Source organism: Anoplopoma fimbria, chromosome 10, assembly GCF_027596085.1.
Source record: "Anoplopoma fimbria isolate UVic2021 breed Golden Eagle Sablefish chromosome 10, Afim_UVic_2022, whole genome shotgun sequence".
Lineage (NCBI taxonomy): Eukaryota > Metazoa > Chordata > Actinopteri > Perciformes > Anoplopomatidae > Anoplopoma > Anoplopoma fimbria.
This window is the reverse complement of record NC_072458.1, coordinates 4,774,482-4,796,316: the sequence shown is the minus strand read 5'-3', so window position 1 is coordinate 4,796,316 and position 21,835 is coordinate 4,774,482. Positions and strand designations below refer to the sequence as shown.

The 21,835-nt window shown below is 39.6% G+C and overlaps 1 protein-coding gene across 1 annotated transcript; it reads left to right on the top strand.

Moving 5' to 3' along the window:
• The first annotated feature begins 830 nt into the window (after window positions 1-830).
• Window positions 831-21,516, top strand: triqk (triple QxxK/R motif containing). Its single transcript, XM_054606277.1, has 4 exons — window positions 831-1,007; window positions 3,561-3,635; window positions 12,483-12,568; window positions 19,091-21,516. Exons 2-4 carry the CDS (start codon window positions 3,575-3,577, stop codon window positions 19,196-19,198), a joined length of 255 nt encoding a protein of 84 aa, XP_054462252.1. The 5' UTR covers window positions 831-1,007; window positions 3,561-3,574; the 3' UTR covers window positions 19,199-21,516.
• The last annotated feature ends 319 nt before the right edge of the window (window positions 21,517-21,835 follow it).

The window sequence follows — 21,835 nt, the reverse complement described above, 5'->3', positions numbered from 1 at the left end:
AAAAAAATGTAAAAAAGACTGATGAAAGAGAAATGAACATCGTGGAGAAAGATTGTCTCGTCTTTGATGAGGTCGGCTGTTGCTTCCTTTAATTGTCACAGCATAATGCTACTGTTTTCAACAAGGATAAGTATGCCGTTTGTTGTAATCTGACAAGGCAAGAAGTACTTGTGGCCAACGTGTCTTTAACTAATATGTCTTTTTTAATTATTAGAGTGTATGTTTTAGTCCCTCGATATGATAACATGTTTCAATTTTAGGAAAATTCAAGGGGTTCAGGCATCTTTACATGTAACATTGGAAAGTGTTTGTGGTGATTTTTTGCAATGGAGGACGAAGTATCTATATCTTTTTCTCCATGTAAAAGTAGCAATACCACACTGCATTCAAACTTATACTTAAGTAAAAGTTGTAGCTACAAAATGTACTTTAAGTATAAAAACAAAAGTATTCTTTGGTAGGTAAGGTAGTCCCCCGACTGTGTAATACTATATATATAGTAAATGTACTTTTCACCACTGATCTTGTGTGCTTCACTTAGGTAGAATAAACAATAGTTTTCTAATTATTTGTATAACTGTTTCATAATCCACAGATCATATTTCTAATGGAAACTGTGAGCTATTATTTTGATAGATGGAATATATCAGAAGAAGAGCTCTTGTATCTTGAAATCAGGGGGCGTGTCGCGACTATCAACTCGTCACATGCTCATGACGCGTTTTTTTGTCTGAGCGTTCCGCCCCACCCTCACGCTATTGGTCAACTCCACAAACGGTCGTTGCTGATTGGAGGAACGGACTGTCTGTCCTCGCTGTCAACGTGTAAACCAGGAAGTCGGAATTGGAGAAGTGTTGTGTTGGCATTTTGGAGAAATTTCGATCAAAGTACAATAAAAACAGTCAATTCCGTCGTCTCGCGTGTTTTCATACATCAACCAGGCGCTTTGTCATGCAGACAGACCTCGACTAATCGACATATTCTCTCGGTAAACGGAAGCAGTGAGTGTAAGTATCTTCGTGTGTGCAATGAATTAAAGCTGCCTGCTGTCAATAACAGTTCCACTTAGATGTGTTGCGTTTTGTACAGTTCTATTAGCTTTATGTTAAAAAGCCAACAAACTGAATGCAAAGAGTCCTGCAATCATTAAGACTTTGTTCTTCATGTTCGGGACTACTTAAAGTCTGTTTAATATCCGGGTGTAATAGTTCATTTTCTACAATGCTGACATATAGAAAGATACATACAAATCCCAGAGACCACAATGCTCTAAAACACCATGGCCTGTTAAAAAACATGTAACTACACTCAGTTTTCCATTGGATCAGGTCCATGCAGGGCAATACATCTGACATAAAGGCTAATAAATACTACTGGAAGGTAGAATGCCAATTTTGGGGAAAAAAAGTATACTTTAGAAAGATGTTTTAGATATTATACAAATATGTGTTGCAAATGTTTTGCTAACCAGCATTAATAACGATGAGCGTGTGCCGAATATAAAGTTGGTCAACAACTCTAAAAAAGCTTAAATAAACCCTGAACATCCTAACCTTCATGATGCTGTAATTATTTAAAGGACTCCAGTACTTATAGCTAATTTACTTAAGAAATTGGCCACTGTGGGTGTTTTAATCCAGCATTGATCCACGGTCCTGCTCTTGTTTTGTCGGCTGGCCTTTGCTTCATTTCTTTTCTTTAAATTTAGTCTGCTTGTGGGCGTTTTTGATACATTACAGTATTTACCCGACTTACACTAAACTTTGTGTAACCACAAGGGAAAATTCACCCTTAAAATAATTGATACCTAGGCTTTCTAACAATTAGCACTGAAGACAATTCTTAAAGAAAATACTATAGGTTACGTGTTAGACATAGTTTAAGTAGAACGTACTATTAGCCGTGTCATCTCTGCATACGAGGGGCAAATGTGGACGAGGAAGTGTTATTTTATCATCACCAGCAATGCTGCTGTTGCTCTGCTTGGAATATGTTTTTTTTTCTTCTAATGATCAGCTGTTCCTTCTTACTTTTTCTTTATACCTTCACTGTTGCAAATGGTAAATATACAGCAAGTTACACATGTGGAGAAATGTCTGAGTGGAATGACCACAAAGGACAACAGAGACTTCAAATGAGTTGTTTTAGATAATTTAGATATAATACTCTGATGTCGCCGCACAGTACTACATAGCTTGAAAATCTGAGCCTACTGTGTCCGACTGTAAACACTACATGCGGATAATTTCCTCTCCTCCTTTTGTTCCTCCTCTCCATGTCCTTTAATTTGCTGACTCTGGTTTCTACTCGCTGGAGAACAATAGCATACATACTCCTTCTCTGCTGGCACTAACAGTGTTTGAAATGTAGCTGAAAACACTGTTTTTATTGCAAGGTAAAATCCAGGTCTCTGAAGGCAGCAGGCTCCCATGAGAAGGCATCAGTCAGCACAGGCAGCCAGCCACGCTCCTTGAACATGCTAATTCAGTCTCTTTCCTCTATTCCCTTGCTGCACCTCTAGACTCTTCGCTACTCCTGTTCTTCTTGGATGCACATAGATTTTTTTTTTTCTACTTTCGTATTCGCCTCTCTTTCTCCCCTGTGCACACCTGCTCACACATTTCCCTCCCTATCACACTTAAACATGCCTTTAAAAAAAAAATGATAATCTTTAGCGTAGTAGCGCTTGATAGATATTGAGTTTTACTCATCAAAACATATCGGGCATGTCTTTCAAATCATGCTCATGTATTTCAAATCATGCTCATATATTTCAGCCACAGAACAGGTCAGAGGGACTCTACTATCATCAAAAAAAAAGCACAGGCCTGCCCGTCCACTCATACTTGCTTTTTCCACTATTTTAAACAAAAGGCTACACTATTGATTGATGCAGTGTGTTGTGAGGGAGACTTTAGAATTTAGAGAATTTAGAGCGCAGTGCTCACTGAAAAACAAGCATGTTGGATGGATTCATGAAACGCACACATTGAGTTTTAGCACTTTTTTATAAAAAAAAGTATTATTCAAGTGTTATTATTTCTGGTTAATGTACATCCATACTTATTGTAATGCACAGCCCTGTAGACTGACATCTATTCCGTCACACTCTTGCTGTAGTTAAATGTGAAGCCTAAGTATACTATTTGTATTACTCCAACCTCTTTTCTTTTTATATTCTCCCTGTAAGCTGTCAGAGTAATCAAAGAGAGCTCATGGTGTGAAGGGAAATGGTGTTAGACTAAATGAGATGGATAGGAAGTGCGCATACTGTGAACGTAACACACATGTAAGGTGGTGAGAATTAATTGAATTATGTGTAGCAGATGTATGTGAAAGATAAACCATCTGCCTGATCAAAACTGACTACTATTCTCCATATATGATTGTGTATTAACTTGAATCCTCGCTGCAAATTTCACAAGTTATATTGGGGCTAGAGTAGCAGGATCGGAGCTATATCCATATTTGATTAAGCTAAATGATCAGGTGTTGCATTGAGACCCAGCTGTAAGATTCTCTCACTCAGAAGGTGTTTTATTCTTCTCATTTCTTATCAGGCTGAGGAAGGAGGATGGGGAAGAAGGATGCCTCTGCGACCGGATTACCAGTTGATCAGTACCGAAAACAGATTGGTGAGTCTTCATTCATCCTAGTGCTGGTCAATCAAGTTGATCATAAGTAAATTAGTCAACTGTAATCAAACATATAACAATATTTGATATTGTCCGCTGATCTGATAATTTGACACTAGTCAGTAACAGATTGAAAGAAATGCTCATACTGATTTTTTTTTTTTCATAACATAAAATAGATTGTCTGAGCTCATTAATATAGTATTTTATATACTAAATGAGTTTAATCGTTTAATCAAAGTAGACACTCAATATATTAACTGACAATTAAAATAATAAGGTCTGTAAATTTGTTCATGATTTCTTTTTGACAGTTGAGATCGGTCTTTGATTTGTTTTGTATCTCCATTTCAACAAACATCATAACTCAGCGATTGATGTGGACAATTTTACCACGACACAGCAATCAGCTCCACGTTCTCTTATAGAAACAGGCTTATGTCATACTCAATAAATAACACATGATACTGTGTTGCAGTGAGCATTTTTGTGGTAGTCTTTTGACGACCTTTATCAATGTTGGCTATTCAAAAATCAGCTTAATATCTTTGCACAGTCCTTGAAACTTTTCCAATTTGTATATTATTAAAAAGAAACTTTAACCAAACTCACTGGAGTAGAACGAGTATACAAGCTGTGGGAGTAATTACACTCTGAGATGAGCATGCTGCATCTAAGGTCACAGTACTGACAGACAGTGAATCCCTCCCATATAAAGCTACCCCTCTAATATCATGTCAGAAGCTGTTTTGACAAAGTTTAATATCACTCTAATCCTGCGGTATTTTGTTTCTCCATCTTTCCCCTTGCATCACAAAGGCCTAACTAAGGCAATATGGTCGGCATCAATCACAAGTTTGGTCCCCTTTAGCATGCCAGCTGTGGTTACTTGAAGATTACAGCTCGTATCATGTCTTTTTGTTTTTGTGAAGCAAAACCAAAAGGTCGCCAATGGCAAAGCTGGAATATTGTGAGCAGCGAGCTCATGTGATAGGCTTACTTCAAATCCTAAGTAGTCTTGTTAGATGAAAAAGGAGTGAGACTCTTATTGGACCCCTGATATCGATCTTGAGCTCATAGAAACCTATAGAAGGGCTAAAATATCTGAGACAAAGGTGAGAATATGTTCCTCTTTAGAGAAAGCTGAGCAGAGTGACACAATCCAGAAGATTTTAAAACTAGCAGGGCACCTATGATTTCAAAGTTTATAAATGGTGTCTCTACACAGGAGACCTCTGGCTGTTGGAAGTCTAAGAAGGAGGCCATTTTGCAATTGCTGTCCTCTTGCAATTCATATTTTGACCTAGACCAGCACATGAACAATTCGTCCCATCAATCAATAGACGATCATCCTCCCAACAACAACAACAACACAAGAAGGAAAGGACATGTAGCGGGATTAGGACCACAGAGGGTTCGGGGATGAGGTTGAACATACAAGGGAAGAACCCAGATGACCTAATATTTATCTTGTCCACTTAAGTTCTAACCCAAGAGACACTCAACAACCAAGGCTGGCTGAGAACATTTCACTATCACATCTAGCGTCCTGTTGTGTCTAATTTTCCATCTTATTTTGAAGATGCTGGTCTTTGATCACTCGTCCAAAGTTAACATTGATAGGGAGGATCCTGACACTGATACTAGCTCCCTTAGATGTGATACTGCACACAAATAAGCATCTTGAAACTCTTTCAGAAGCCTTGAAGTTGTTTTTCTTGCCCAGTGGAAATAAAGACAACTGCATGCAAAATGATACAGTAATACATGGATTTATTTAGTTGTGTTACTGGTAGTCTTTTATTGCTTTTGAGCAATTGTCTCATCTTGCAAGAGCCGTTGTTGTGGACAGACGCGTACAGGTTGAATGGAGATGGATTTTCATCACACTACCCTCCCTCCCTGTGAATGTTACCTTCTTGTTTTCTGTATTTTGTTTTTATTAAGATGTTCTGAAATCCACATCCCCTCTCCTGAATATGGTGTCGACTGTGGCATTGTTTCTGTCCCCTTCCTCCCAGCGGATAATCGTTTGTTGGCCCCTTGTGATTCACATCCTCTGATTATTCCAGGTTTTATATATCCTGGTGTTACTTTTATGTTAACAGTAGTAATGACATTACATTACTTTACATTACAGTCATTTAGCAGATGCTTTTATCCAAAGCGACTTACAGGAAGTGTATTCAACATAGGTATTCAAGAGAACTACTAGTCACCAGAAGTCATAAGTGCATCTCCTTTCTTAAACAAGCATCTAAAAGCATAAACCAGAGCAAAAGTATAGTGCAGAGGCAAATTACTACGAAAACAATAATTGCAACAGACTAATACGAATACAATAAGTGCTACAAACGAACTAGGATACGAATACAATAAGTGCAACAACTAATACGAATGCAATAAGTGCTAGGAGGAAGGCTCAGGGTGGTACTTCATGAAGAGGTGAGTTTTCAGCCTGTGCCGAAAGATGGTCAGTGGGGAGTTCATTCCACCACTGAGGGGCCAGGACAGAAAAAAGCTGTGACCGGGTGGATCGGCCGCAGGGACCTCTGAGCGACGGGGCAACCAATCGCCCCGAGGCAGCAGAGCGAAGTGGTCGGGCGGGGGTGTAGGGCTTGACCAAGGCCTGGAGATAGGAAGGAGCTGTTCCTTTCACTGCCCTGTAGGCTAGCACCAGAGTCTGTAACTGGATGCCAGTGTAGAGAACGGAGAAGGGAAGTTGTGTGGGAGAACTTGGGGCGATTGAACGACAGACGTGCTGCAGCTTTCCACATATATCTTTTAACCGCCTGTTACCGTGTAAAACCTGGGCAGTTTCAACAAATGAGAGACAGAACTAACATAACAAGCTCATCTCACCCTGTCACATCCCCTACCAGGGGCAAAGAAGATCTTGTTTTTGTCATTTCTTCCTACCTATTTAGTTTTTCTTCATCGACTCCTCAATTGAGAAATATGTAACATAGGTGTCAAGGACACTGTGATCCACTCTCTACCTTCCAGCCCATCAATTTCTACCGTTTTTCCTTCTTTTTGAAAGAAAGGCTTATTCATTGAACATCCACAGTAGTCCAGGCTGGTCGTTGAGCTATATCATCATCTCTGCTGGAGTGCTTTTGTCATGATGGTCAATCAAGGGGCCACTGTTGACACTCTCTTTTTAAATACCATTATTAAGCCTGTAATAATTGACTGTGCCAAGATGCCCTCAGGAGAGGTAAAGCTATCGTGTTCTTACATGGAAGCGGTCACTCTGTTCGAGTAATGACTGCTGCTGCCTGCTGAACAAAGTAGGAGAGACAGATAAAGTGTCTACAGATAAAGACTCCCAAGAATTCAAGTATGGAAAATTGGAAATGATTGGCTTAAGAAGGTGTCATTTCACATGTAGAGAAGGTCAAACCTACGAATGTATTTACTTCTTGCAGTTAAACATAAACAATTGGAATGTAGTCAAAATATTTCACTCACATTTGTGGGTAGACTGCAATATATCACGCAGCTCAACACTTACTTTTAAAAGTGGTTGCCACGCTGGCAACCTGGTATCAGCATTTGGTTGTTAAAACTGAAAATGTATATTTTGATGAACTAAGACCCTATGCATTCATACATCAGTTTAATAATGGAAATGTGACATAAAAGAATAAAAGTTCTGTCACAATGGTTGCAACCTGGCAACCCTTACTGTTGAGCCCTTGCATCTTGCAAGATTTTGCCTCTCCTCTCCTCGCTGCACATGATGCAAAGGACAAGGCATGAATTACTCCCATGTGTCTGGCATCAGCCCTCCAGTTCCACCAACGTGCATCCTGGCAGATGCCAGCGATCCGCACCATGTGGTCATTGACTATTTGGCCGCCATGCCACGTAAACACGAAAAGCAAAGCATGAGGAACTGTCAGACACGCTGTCAGTATGTTGCCGGCATTGACCCAGTGCTTCCAGAGACGACTGGACAGTGTCTGTCTGTCCAAAACTCCCCATCGCTCTACGTGTGGTGCATATGCACATATAACATATGCGCATATAACAAACAAACACACTCGGGTATGTTTGCATTTCTGTGGACACACTCATGTGCTTGTTTGTGGGCCTTCACGTAATTTGTGCACCGTAGCTTTTAAACACAGTAGATTCACAGCGCTGGCCTGACTGTACAAAGACCAATAAACGTTGTTGTCACATTGTGTTTGTAAATATTTTTAATGTAAATCAATAACGTGACACTAGTTATTCAAGAACTATTACGGCCTGAGGTCACATATCCAACAGTGTTTTTCCGTGCTTGAAACAGGGCAGCAATTTGGAAAAAAATCATTCTAAAGTGAGTGTCTCAGAACTGTTATCCCGGTGGGTATGCCCTTTATTTAAGGGTAAAAGTAACAAATATTTTCTTTCAAATGATGAAGCAGCAGTATTTTACTACATGATGTATGACTTAAATTTTGTAAATGCAGTAGATAGCTTATAAAGCTAGTATAATGACGCAACATGAAGTCATGACTGACTTTTCACCACACATAAATGCATGTTGTATGCAAGAATAATAACTTAACGTGAGACCATCAAAGATGGCTTCCTGTCTACTAAAACCATCAAAATATTAACATCGCATAAAATAATACTTGAATCTTTGTTCAGTACAACCCATCGATGCAAGGGTTGTCCTGGCTCAAAATTAAGCAAATGTGGTACAGTACCTCAGCCTCGACCTATTTAACCTAGATACATTTAAAAAAAATGGATCAATGAAAATAAATTAAAATAATAATTTGAAAAGTGTATATGTATTCAACATTTTTAGTGATTTGGTTGTTGACTAGTAGAATAATTTTACTGGTGACCCTCCAGGAAGTAATTATTAAAAATGTATTCATTATCAGCTTGTTACTTAGTACCTACTCACACTTTTGTGTATCGTATTGTGAAGTACCATTTAACTCCTAACAAAGATGCAATCTCAAATCAGATATGCAGATTTTGATTTTTTGATATAAAAAAATCTGATTTACATTTCCTTAATATTTCACACAACTAAGACTCAAAAGAAGAACACTAAATTATCCATCATCCACATTGTTCATTCTGCACCATTTTGGAGTTGTCGACTGTTAAAAGTTCAAGTCTGCAGTAGTGCATTTTATGCAACATCTCGACATAGGTTATTATTACTGAGTTTTTAACTTTGTTTTCTTTTTATTAGTGATGTTTCTTTTCATTCACACAAACTGTGACACTCATAGATGTCTACCCCTCCTCTAGCTTCACTTAAATGGCCAATTTGTGTGACACACAAATCACATACCCCCCCACCTTTTTGATTGCTCAATCACTCGTGTGGTTAATTTTAGCTAATACCCCCTACCTGTCTCGTTATGCTAAGCAGTACAATAGCTCCAGATACAAATAAAATCAGACATAATTTACAGATAAATGCATCGACAAACATGCAGGGGAAAACCACGAAATACACATCTAAGGGAATGTACGGTAAGTGGTGTGTGTAGGGGGGGGACACTTTCATTTTTCGCTTGTCCTCTTGACATGAAATCAGTGATGACTTCAATGAAAGGCGCACTCAGGGAAGCCTCTCAGCAGGCACTACAGGCCGCCTTACAGGGGCTAATGTTTTTCTGAGACACGGACAGTGATGCACAGCGCAGCCAGGTGAACTGCAACGACGAATAGGAGCGCTCATAACCTCAATGCAATATCATTCAGACTCTGTGCGTGTGTGTGTGTGTGTGTGTGTGATTGTGTGTGTGTGTGTGTGTGTGTGTGTGTGCTCCGGACCCATGCAAATAAACCACATGAGGCTTTACACGATGTTAATTCAACAACATTACAAAACCTTACACAGCCTGTTGTAACTCTCCGGCATATCCTCTCCATATTAACTTACTCCTATATTTATTCAGATTTTGCTCCAATTAAGTATTGATTCTTACCAGATGGTTATGGGTGTATTGGGTTGTGATGAATTTTTGCACATGAACGTCATTTTTCTATGTAGAACAGTTTAAGACGAACGAATAAAAACAAAACCAGCACAGGTGTGTGTTTTCGAAGGCATTCGTGGGAAATGGTTTAAATGCTGAAAAAAAAAAATCTGCCTTTGAAATTGAAACCCCCAGCTTGTCTGTCTTTGAGTATCCTTGGGCACTTTGCTGCAGAAAAGATACCCTGAGGACAAAGATAGACAGACAAAGCAAACCAGTCACAAAACAGAAAGTACAGATTGTTACATTTTTAATCAAAGTGAACAACATATTTCTTCATAAGTGGATACAGAAGAGGTTGCACAACAGACATGGATTTATACAATTTTCCCCGGGTAACTTGGTTGAGACAATCAATTATCGTTACTGTTTATAAAGAAAACCTTTTCCAAATATCCTACATATGAGGCAATGTTATAGTGTTTATCGGGTACATTTTGTTTGTATTCATAATCTTAAAAATAGCCAGTAAGTCACACCAGCATATCAAACATTGTAACCAGTGCTTTATTTTGCCTTGTTTGTAAAGCACTTTGGTAGGTCAGATTTGTATTAAATGTTCTTTAGAAATTAATTATAACTTGACTTGGATTTGTTCACAAGGTGAAGTAAATCTGCACATTTCTTTGCACAACCTAGAATTTGCAAATTTATACAATCCTGAGAACAAAATGGGAGTAAACCCACCAGTACAGAGAAAATAAAAGAAGATTTGTAAGCTGTGATGACTGACTAGTGCTAGCATGTTTTCGTATATATTCATTTTATTTTTGTGATTTCATTTAAATATAACTGATTGTGTCAAATATTTTTCATGATATCATCTCATATCGATTGCAGGCCCCTGGATTGATTTGAATCGATATTGTATTGTGGCAACCTTTCAACTTCAACTTGCTTTGTTAAGAATCAATATAATATCGAATCGTGATGAAACTTGTTATTTTCACTTCTCAAGGATGCATTTCAGTTTTCATATATCTGGTGTGATGGGTCCTTTACAGGAGTTGATTTATACTAAAGAAGTGATTCTGATTAAACTTCAGAGATTCTCTGCATGTTGAATTTATTTCTCTACATTTTTACACATTTCACAATCTATCTGACTCTGTATTTTTTCCTTTTTGATATGGGATTTGTAGCATTTGATGTAGCTTCCTGTAGCCTTACATTATAAAAAACCAGCCATTTGCAGTCTGAAAATCCCTGCACAACTCCTGTGAGTTGTGAGCAACCGAAGGGTGCCCTCCTATCAAATTTCCCCCTCTCCACTTTCTGACAAGTGGAGGAGACATCCAGTGGCCCTCCTAATGAATTCCCACAAGCTCACTGTCTGCTTCTGGCAACATGCTCCCCATTTCTATTAGCCCTCAGCTGAGTCGGGGAGGTGGAGCAGGAGTCTGGGACCATGGGGAAATGGAGAAATACAGAAAGGAATAAGAATTTATTGCAATAACTTTTGAAAAAGATAAAGTGTGTGTGTGTGTGTGTGTGTGTAGTAAGACAGAGCAGCTGCTTAACCCCATGCTAATGGTCGTCTCTCTCCTCCATGGCTGTCCCTAGAAAAAGAAGCGTCTCTGCTCCCCCCAGGAGACATGACACTTGTTTTCAGAATCACAACACGCACACACCTCCTTACTCCTCCTTCCTCACTAGCTCATTTTCACTCCTTTCTCTCTCCCACAACCTTTTCCAGATGGACATGAACGCTTTCTTTTCTCCCCTTCCTTCTTCTCTTGTTCCCTCTTTCGATGTAAATGAGGCTTAATTGGTTCGGAGTAAAACTCAAAGTGGCCTCCGCATGTCACGTCACCAACTGAGAAACCCGCGAAGCTGACCCGGGGGCTTTGTCTCGGTCTCAAACACACACATATTTTCTTTAGTACCTCTCTCCTTGTTAGCAGGGTCACTTTAATCCCCAGATAAGAACTTAAATGTTAACTATCTGAAAGTCATGCCTAACCTCACCCGAACCTTAACCTAATGACTTTCATTTTGTAAAATAACATCTGTAATTACTCGCTAAGCTTATAAATTGGTTCTCACAAAGATAGAACCACTACAATACACACACACACACACACACACACACACACACACACACACACACACACACACACACACACACACACACACACACACACACACACACACACACACACACACACACACACACACTGTTCAGCAAGCTGTTGCCTTTCCATTATTGTTAGCAAAGTTCCTTTTCCGGCAGTGTGTTGTTTCTAATTAGACCAAGACAGCCGGCTCTGCCTCATGAGAAGCACGCTCACACACACACACTCACATAAACACACATGACTTGCCAGGTGGCCAGTTTGCCCACAAGACTCACCCTTGAGAGTTGAGCCCATGGGAAGTCAAGCAAGTGCAGGTGTAAGCTGAGGCCAGAAAGGATTCTTTGTATTTTGGCTGCACATACTGATCGTGATATGTGTGGGTAAATTTAATCGCTACATTTAGCCTTATTTTTCCTCACTTGTCTTATTTTGTTATTTACAGTTTTTTTTAGTTGGGCTTTAAAATTGCAGCATATCTTACAAGAAAGGTTGGCATTTTGGGAAAAGCTCTTATTCACTTCCTTGCAGCGAGTTAGATGATGAGATCGAAACTGCTCCAACATCTGTTAAATATGCAGCTACAGGCAGGAGATGGTTAGTTTATCAGAATCAGAATCAGCTTTATTGGCCAAGGACTTTGACTCCGGTTTCTTACGCTCACTGGTACACAGAAACAGACAAATAAACAAAAAACAAGGAGATCCAAGAAGAAAAGCATTCATTGTCATTTGATTTGTGTGCCAAACTTTTTTTCTGTCTTTCAGGTAAGCAGGACTACAAAAAGGCAAAGTCATCCTTAAAGGCCACACGGCTGAAAGCTGAAGCAAAGAAGAATTCCTCTGGATTCAGGGTGAGACTGGCCTGGACTTATTTTCTCGTCAAGACTTCATGTCTACCCGTCTTCCATTATTTTTGCTTACTTGTTTATCCCGTCCCACCAGTGATTCTGCTTATCTTCTGTCTGCCAACCATCTTCTTTATTGTGTGTCTGCTCTGTCTGAGTGTGTCTCACTACACCACTTCACAACCACCACTCTTAGCTCTCTTACTACCTGCGTTAGATCTTTAGGGAATGTAACAACAACAACAACATGGAATGATGTGATGAGGCCCCCTGCCTTTGAAGATCCGTACAGGTGTTGAAAACTATCGTTCTCCATAGAATAAAGTTTAAAATAATCCTGGAAGGATTGAAATTCAAAAGTTTCGTTATTCTTTTTATGGTGAAGACGCATGGAGGAGGAGAGACAGTGACAGAGAAGTTGGAAATGTAACAGGCAGGGATGAAAAAGAAAAGGAATAAGAAGGTGATAAGATAGATAGAGTTGGGTAATGTGTAAGGGAAGAGAGTTGAGGGTGTTGCTCGGATAGAAAAGTGAATCCCTCTGTTGTTTTGTCACAATGCAGCGATTAGGAGCTGTTGCGCTGGCAAAGATGGATGACTCCACATTTATCACTCTGGCAAACATTGCTTATGCTTTTCCCCATTCAGTTGGCTTACCAATAAACAGTTTTACTATTTCAAGGTCTCTCCATATAGAGTCATCCCATGCCAATGAAATAGCTTGTGAATCTAACCTCACAGGTGTTTAGATCGTCTTTGAAATTAAGGATACCATCACAAGAAATCAGGTTGTCAGTGAATTTTTTGTTAGGAAATTATAAAAATTGGTGGCAAGAAAACATGTTTTCTTTTATTTTTTGTATGTTTGTTTTTCTTCGTGGCATTGAGAATTGGTTCTCCTCACAAAACATCAGAAGCCAAAAGGCTTCACTTCCTCATTAAGCCTCAGTTGGCACGTAGTACACAGAGATGAACAAATCATAGTGAGGATTAAACACTGGGTGAAATGGTCAGGTTTTAAAATATGCATCTCTTAGACACGCAAGGCCTCATTAAGCACGTCTTTAATCCAATTAGATTAGTCCATATCTTGAAATATTGATATTGCTTATGAATAATTCAGGTTTTCTATGCCCAACACGAGGGGGAATTTTCAGAGGTCGGATTAAAAATACCTCTGGGACGAGGATATTAAACTGACTTAGACCCTTTGGCCCCGAGTTCGATTGAAATTCAGCCCAAATGTAATGGATATTTGGTCACGCTTGCTTTCCCATTGAGCCCTTTTATCTACATAAAGTTGTGCTTTTTACACAGCTCTGTGATCACAGCCCCCCCTCTCTGTCTTTGTCTATCTGTCCTTTGATTGACAGCAAGGTTTTGGCTGCAGTTTTTGAAGGTGCATTGGGTTTCTCCTCTTTTTCGTTTTCTTTTTCTCTTCTCTTCTCTACTTCCTCCTCTTCCTCCTTCTCCTCCTCTTCCTCCTTCTCCCTCTCTTACCATGTCCCTGGTTGAGATGCAGGTCTCAGATGCAGCTGGCATCTCAGAAGGACCAGCAGACATGTGGGCACAGAGAATCTGGCAGCTGCCAGGGCAGGCTGTCTTGGGGCTGTCCTAGTAGCGGGGCAGTCTGGGTAAGTTGGCAGCAAAACGGATGGAGAGACTGAGATAGCGGAGAGAGAGAGAGAGGAAGAACGTCTGTTCCCACAGCAGCGATTAGATATCGTGCTGCAGAGAACGACCTCAGAAGTTACGTAAATCAGCCACTCGTTGTGGTGTTTCTTCTTATTCACATGTTGAGTCAAGGTGTGTTTATAGAGCTTGTTACTGCCTGAATGCAAGTATGGACATGTTTCCTGCCCTGCTCCTTACAAACCTAGGTGGCATAGGGTCATCACAGCTGAGACGAAGAAACTGGCAGGAAGTGATCAGTAGTCTCTCCTCTGTTTGCCAGTGGAAGAATAAGTGCCTTGGAAGTAGCTCCAGCACACTAGCTTGCAGCACAGGAAACAAGCCTGCTGCCTCGTCTAATTGGCACACTAGCCTTCTGTTCGGTCCTGCACTATTTTCCCTCGTTCTTATTTAGCCGCTGAGCCAAGAAAGTTGGGGAAAAAATTGCTCATGGAATTGGCGGATGGAAGATACAGATAATGACTTCCAGCTGTCATTTATGAATGTATGGAAGACTATAAAGAATGTGATCCTTTTCTGTTGTTGTTGTTGTTGTTGTTGTTGTTGTTGGATACTCCTAGTCTTTTTGTTATTTTGAATCTAAATATAACTTGAGTCCTGAAGCTTTTAGTTTCGTCTTGAAAATGCAACCCTTCTGAACTGGTAAAGTATTTATTGGACAGCATCTAGTATAAACTGTGAGGGATGCTGTACTGAAAACTGCCAAACTGTAGCATCTGCTTCAGCCTCTCACTGAAGCAAACTGGATTTAATGTCTGTGATGGCCATTAGGTTTATGAGGCTCATTCACACTATCTAGCTGGTTAGGAGCCTGGACAGACAGCACATTGGAATTTGTAGGTTTTATGGTCATTTATGCCATTTTATTTACAGAGAGCTTTATGGAAAGACTCAATGAGTTGTGATGGCGGTGATGAGACTTCTTCTGTCCCTTGAGATGTTTTTGTTAGTGTAGCAAGAGAACGCGGAAAAGGTTGTGAAACGCAGATTTCATTTAATTTAAGATAATCAGGAGGCAAAATGTGAAAGCAGGTTATGGCATGTACTCATTTTTTGGAATGGAAGTCCCTTTCGTTGTAGGGCGTGATAACAGCTTGATGATTTAAGCAGAAACAATGAGTGAATCATTTGTTGGCATAAATTAAATAAATTGATATCAAGTAATTATTATTATTATTATAAATATTATTATTATAATGTTTTGAGTATTGGTCACATAAAACAAGAAATGTTTTACCCGTTTGTAAAAAAAAAAAAGTCACCTTTTAAAGCAATCAAGCACAACAAATAAAAATCAATAAATATATGACCCTAATGGAGGGCGATTTTTAGTGATGACTCGGGTACTTATGAGACACGCTCACCAACCACAGCCCAAATGCACCAGCATTCGGCCACAAACAGTGATTCTCTCCTGCTTAGCAAGTAGGCACATACCTGACGTACACACACACACACACACACACACACACACACACACACACACACACACACACACACACACACACACACACACACACACACACACACACACACACACACACACACACGTATGCGCACACAAACAAACCTAGGAGGAGAATAAAAGTCAGACCAGAAGAGGGGATGTCTGCTGAGCTGTGGCTTGTCGCCAGGGTGACAGGGACCCAGCTCCCAGCATGCCAAGTGCGCTGCAGCTGCCGCCGGCGCTGAGAGAGCGGCATGATGAAGAACGATGCTTAGGCCCCATCCAGAGGTCTCCATCAGAATGTGGGCAGAGAGGCAGTGTGTTCGTGTCTGAGTATGTGTGGCTGCGTGAGTGGGCGCACATAAATGTGTTTGCGAGACAAGGCAAGAGTCAACACAGTGGGCCACTCTCCTCGAAAACAATGATCTCAATCAAGTGCAGGTGCTTCCTACAACCCAAGTGTTTTCACCAAAACCCCTCCAGCTTGTGTTCACAGACAAGTCACTGTAACCAGCTGTTGTCATTCTCTCAGAAATCTGTAGCAGAGAGAGAGAAAAAAAAAAACCAGGGGTTGCGATTTCGTTTGTCCTTTTGTTTCAGCCGCAGTTCAGCGAAACGCTTACCTGCGTCAGAAGCACAACATTTTCGCTGCGATACTGTCGGCAGAATTACAAACGCTTCTCTTTTGTCATGTTTTTTTTCAAAGCTGCCAGAGAACACAGGGGAAAAAAAAGCTGAAAACAATCAAGCCTTGGTGATTTGATAACAGTTCTCTTTTCTCCAAGGCCTAGGCAAAATAGAAAAGTAAATCAAGCAGTGGGAGCCTGGCGGTTAATATATGAAACTAAAGTCCATGAAATTTAAAAGTTTTCCAATTAAGCGAGGACTTAAAGCTGTTTGGAGGCTGCCGGGATGCAGATAAATGGGGGGGCTGAGGCTAATGAAGACCAATGCTGCTGATGACTAGGCACTACAACATGTACACAGATAGCTGTGGATGCCGTGACGCCTTTTAATTGTCACCCCCACCAACCCCCACCAACCCACCCCCTCTACGGATAGGAATTATTATTAGCCCCCCACCACCGCTCGTTTGTGCCGAGCCTTATCTCTCACTTGTTTTTCTCTCCCCTCCTCCTCACTCTTGTTTTTCATTCTGACATTCCTCCATGTAGTCTGGCCAGTGGGTTGAATTTGCAGTCATCTCTCTCCGTGTGTGCGTGCTACGTATGCTAATAACTGAAGTGATGTTTCCTCAAATTTTCTTTCATATTTTTTTCCATTTTCCTCTGTTTTTCTTTTGCATTCGTTTTGTTCGCCGCTTTCCTGTTTGTCCTTTTACTTCGATGTAACCTTGTGTCACCTCATCCTGTCACTCATGAATGTACACGGGCTGATTCAGTTCATCGTGGTTCAGGGAGTTTTTTTAGATAGGTGTTGTCTTAAATAAACTAGAAATAGAAGAACAAGATTACAGATATCTGTTCAAATTGTTTGTGTCGGATTACAATCATGTGTTTTGAATACACTTGTCATGTCACCATTGTTGTCGTGGCCCAGTTTGCATGTAAAAACTAATTTCCATGTTCAAATCAAATATTTCTTTTTGAATAACCCCCAATCAGACTGCACTCCTCGAGGAGCTTTTAAAGCCCTCCAAGCTCTCCAGTGTTGATTAGAAAGTTTGCTGCTAATGAGTTCTCTTGATAAAGAATAACTGGCATTGTTCAATACTCTGAGTGGCCCTAATGAAACTCCAGCTGATGAAGATTGTAATCGTGCAAGCGCCACATAATGAACAAGCGCTCCAAATTCCCATTTTCAAGTTGAATGCCACTCCTCTGGAAGGCTTCAATTTGTTTGACAATTAACCAATAGAAAATCCAAAAAAAAAAAAAAAAAAGAAATAGGCCATTTTTGTTTAGAAAGTTTAACTTCTCAGTAAAACTGGCAGGAGAACAGTGGAGACTGATTGCAGATTGAATAGATTATAATACTGCGGTCACTCAATGCTTGGTTTCTGAAATGTGATACTGTGCTTTTTTTTTTAATTTTTATCTTGGATGTGGCTCCAGTTTTACTCCAAAGTATGTTTCCACTTTATTTCTTTGCATCACGAAAAAACCTGAAACTAATCAATGGCCCAGTCTTTTGAAGGCATGTGATATGCTAGCACCCTTTCATTTAAACTAAAATACACAATCCCCAAATATATTGTCTCTCAAATTTTTATTCTTTTTGTAAAACTGGCAGCTAAACCTCATGTTGGCCCTGCTGCAGTGTGTGTAGGAAAGCTACTGACATCATTTTGTGATCTTTATATATACAATACAACATTTAATGCTATTCTAAATTTCGCTATTTTATTGCAGTATATTTACCGTCAGTGTCACTTTAATTTCATCAGGTAACTATTCCTCACAGTGAATGTCTTTAAGCAGCTGATGGCGTTTCTGTCTTTAGAGTTAGAACACCTACTGCAGAGACCTGGTTTTTCTTTTTAAAGAGCCTGAAACTATTTCTACACAAATTTGAAAACACATTTGTTTGTCTGTTTTGGCCTGCCGTCAGCAATAAGCTCTTGTTTTTCCCCGCTTTCACCGCTGTAAACAAAGCTTGCAAAAGAAAATGCTCTTCTGTGTGGATGGCTTTAAAACCCCCAGTCTTGTGTTGTTGTGTGGACAGGAAACCCTGACATATGATCATGAGCTTGTTAACCTTTTTCAACGAAAACTTTCATTCTCTTTAAAGTGATAAAGTAGAATTGGATTTCATTAAAATAGAATTGATTGAGGTCTCATGCAGCTATTCAAAAATGACAGTAACAGAATAGTCAGTATTTGTTACTTAGCAGTCATCTTATCACTGAAACATACAGATTCTACAAGTCAGTTCCAGCTGACTGGTGTGATCCGTTTAATACAGTGTTTTCATATTTACCTGCATGAGTGTGGAGCAGCTTTCATTTATTTTAATATCTTCGTATCTACATATTAAAACAGATTTTAACTTTAAAGGCTGAAATTGAAGTGTGATGATTGACAGTCCTATAATTACCTTTTTTTTTTTTTTTTTTTTAAAGCACACTTACAAGTTAAAGTTTAAACATTTAGTTTTACTTTTTCCAAAAACTTCAGTCAACAATGTATTCTTACACAAAAAGTCAGACTGGAAAAATGAGATCATTTCAATTTGAAAGAAAGACAATGGGGACTTGGAAAATAAATACTAAAAGATAAGCACAATAATTACAGACCCATGCCAACACGTTCAAACAAAGTAGAGCTGCTCCTGTGCGTAAAGACAGACAAGGGATCAGCCAGTAAGATGTATAAATAGTTCTACAAATGAACGTGGTATCTTAAAACCTTCTCTTTTTTCCTTCTCAGGATGCATTCCTGGTCATCGCTGCAATCCTGTTCTTTGTCCTCTGTGTCTACGCCTTCTTCTACCTCAACCTGAGTACCGAGCTTAACCTGGATCTGGATGTAGATTAAGGAGATGTGGACTGTATGCAAACGACGTCTCGTCTCTTCACATCATACACGAGGACGGAACACAGTCGGTCATCTTTTTTTACCCACTTTTGGTGACTCGGTGACGATGAACTGCCTCTTCAGGAGAAACGAGACAGCACACCGAATAACTCAAGCTTCTATTGAAGTTCTACTTTCTCTTTTATTTTTTCCATGGGAGCACGCAAACTTTATCATTATTATACTGACACTTAAACTAGGGTTTTACATGTGAGCTTCTTCTGTTCTTTCCCTGAGAAAGTAGCTTTGATTCTCTTTCCCTGAAAAAAAATCTGTGACCTCGTCCTTTGTGGCACTTTTTTTTTTTAAACATTCTGCTGCAAAAATTGACATAAATCAAAGAAAATTTGCTTTTTCTTTTTCTTTACACAAGTCTTCCACACTACAGTCGAGACTGAGCCTCCGTTAATCACATCCTGCAGAGTCACGTCCTTCTGTTTTCTCCACTAATAGAAAAATGTAAATCTCCTGCTGAACTTGTCGTCACATCGAGACAAACACTTGCCTCACATTCCAGTGCACAAACCTCTCCTCCCGGATATCTGGAGATCACAAAGTGTGAGATTAGAATCCACAAAGCCCTCGCCCTGATTGAATGTGTGTGCAGAATACAGAACAACACATTCTACCTGCCGCACATACAGACAGCACGGAGACACACACATTCACAGGATTAGCATTACAAATATGATCCTGTTCTTTCATTTGAATTGGAATTGCAGAGATGAATGACGAATGAAGAGAGGTGAGCCGGTGTGTTTCTCGTAAGGAATACCTTAATGATTTCTCCGTCTTGACAAATGTAGGATGTGATGTGTCTCTGGATGAATATGAAGGTTCGTCAAAGCCTCTTAAACCCTACTCTTTGTGTGCAAGGACTGACCTTCCATTTACCATTTCAGTCGAGGTGCTTCCACTGTTTGAGAGATTTCTTTGTTCACAAAGAGTCGGTGGCTTTTGTTTAGTCCATTTGCTGTTTTTTGTTTGAAATTGCAAATTTGCATCACTTTCTATTCCATGTTTTTTCCCCTCAGAAACCATCAGCCCCAACTATCAATAGTAATACTGTCCTCCAAAAGGCCATTGATGCTTTGTTTTGGACATGGCTCTTATATTAGTGTAATTCGTAGAAGGCCAATACCAGATACACAAGAGACCTTGTGACTTCTTTCATTCCTAACATGTTTTTTTTTCTTTTTTCCACTGAGTCTCTTTTAAAAACAAGTCTTGTGTCTGAGCCCGACTGTGTTCTGGGGCTTAGATGAAATGTGAGACTGATTTCGAGCTTTCAGTTTCCCCTCTTTTCTCCCATGACCTCCCGACCTCTAGTAAAAGACTACATGTCCAAGAAACCATTATGATAAGCATGCACTCGTACCCTCGAACCAATGGCTTTTATCTGGCCATGGAACATCAATACCCCCTCCTCCACCACTGTGGGTCACTCACATATGTAACAATAGATAGGCCGACCTGACAGACCTTCATATGTGTCACCGGTTATCTATAAGGTCACCATTACCAACTACAAAAGCGCTGACATCAGCACAAAGGAAAGGATCTATTTATTCAGAACCACGTTTTGCAAGATGAGATCCCGATAGTATTGTTATTGAATTGTTATGTATGGTATGTAAACATTTTTACGGTTTGCTGTTTGATAATGATTCAGTTACAGGATACTACGTGATATATTATGATTTATCTTCCTGTTTTTTATTTGTTAAATTGCTTTAAAAATCAATATCATGTATCTCTTTGTAAGGAAATATGAATAATGTCTTATGGAAAAGAAGATTAAAGGACATTTTTTTCAGTTTTTATAGAATTATTTGTATGTCTTTTATTAAATGAATCAATGCAGACAGAGAAAGTTTCATGAGCATAAACAGACAGCAGTATCAGATTTTATTTAAGCCCCATTTACTTTGCAAAGTTATTACAGTAATTGCAAATAATAAATTGTATAAATTCAGTGTTTCGTTTAAACACAAAAGCATACTTTAGACAACACCTTGACATCATCCTAACTACCAGCAATGTTTTATACTTTATCCATGAAGGTTTATATTTAGCTGTTAAATGCAGGTGTAGTCGTTACTTTGAGTCTTAAAAGTTAATGAATGAAAAAAATCCAATTGTCAATTTACTTTTATGGGGTATGAACTTGCCATTATTTCTCTTAGATCTCATCAAATCTAAGCTATAAACAACAGTGTTCTATCAGTTATGGGTTATAAAATTGTATTGACTATAGTAATGTCTTCATCGGCCTACATGTCGTGGCCTTTCCTTAATAAAAGCGAGGCTGAATAAAGAATAACTGGCATTGTGTCACCGTGACGATGTTGATGCAGGATTTCCTCGGAGAGATGCTACAGTAGATTGTAGAAACACACAGCATAGCTGATCCACACCAATGACAAAAGGGGGGGGGGGGTGGCGTTGGCGCTCATCATGTGACACATCTCTGCTAATTGACAGCGTTTCACTGGCTTCTGCTCACAGCAAGTCAAACGCTTGAAGTTAATCAGGCAGTAGCGTTGTATGAGCGTTCAGCATGACCTTAGCGGCGTTCCACAGGAGTAGAACGCACCG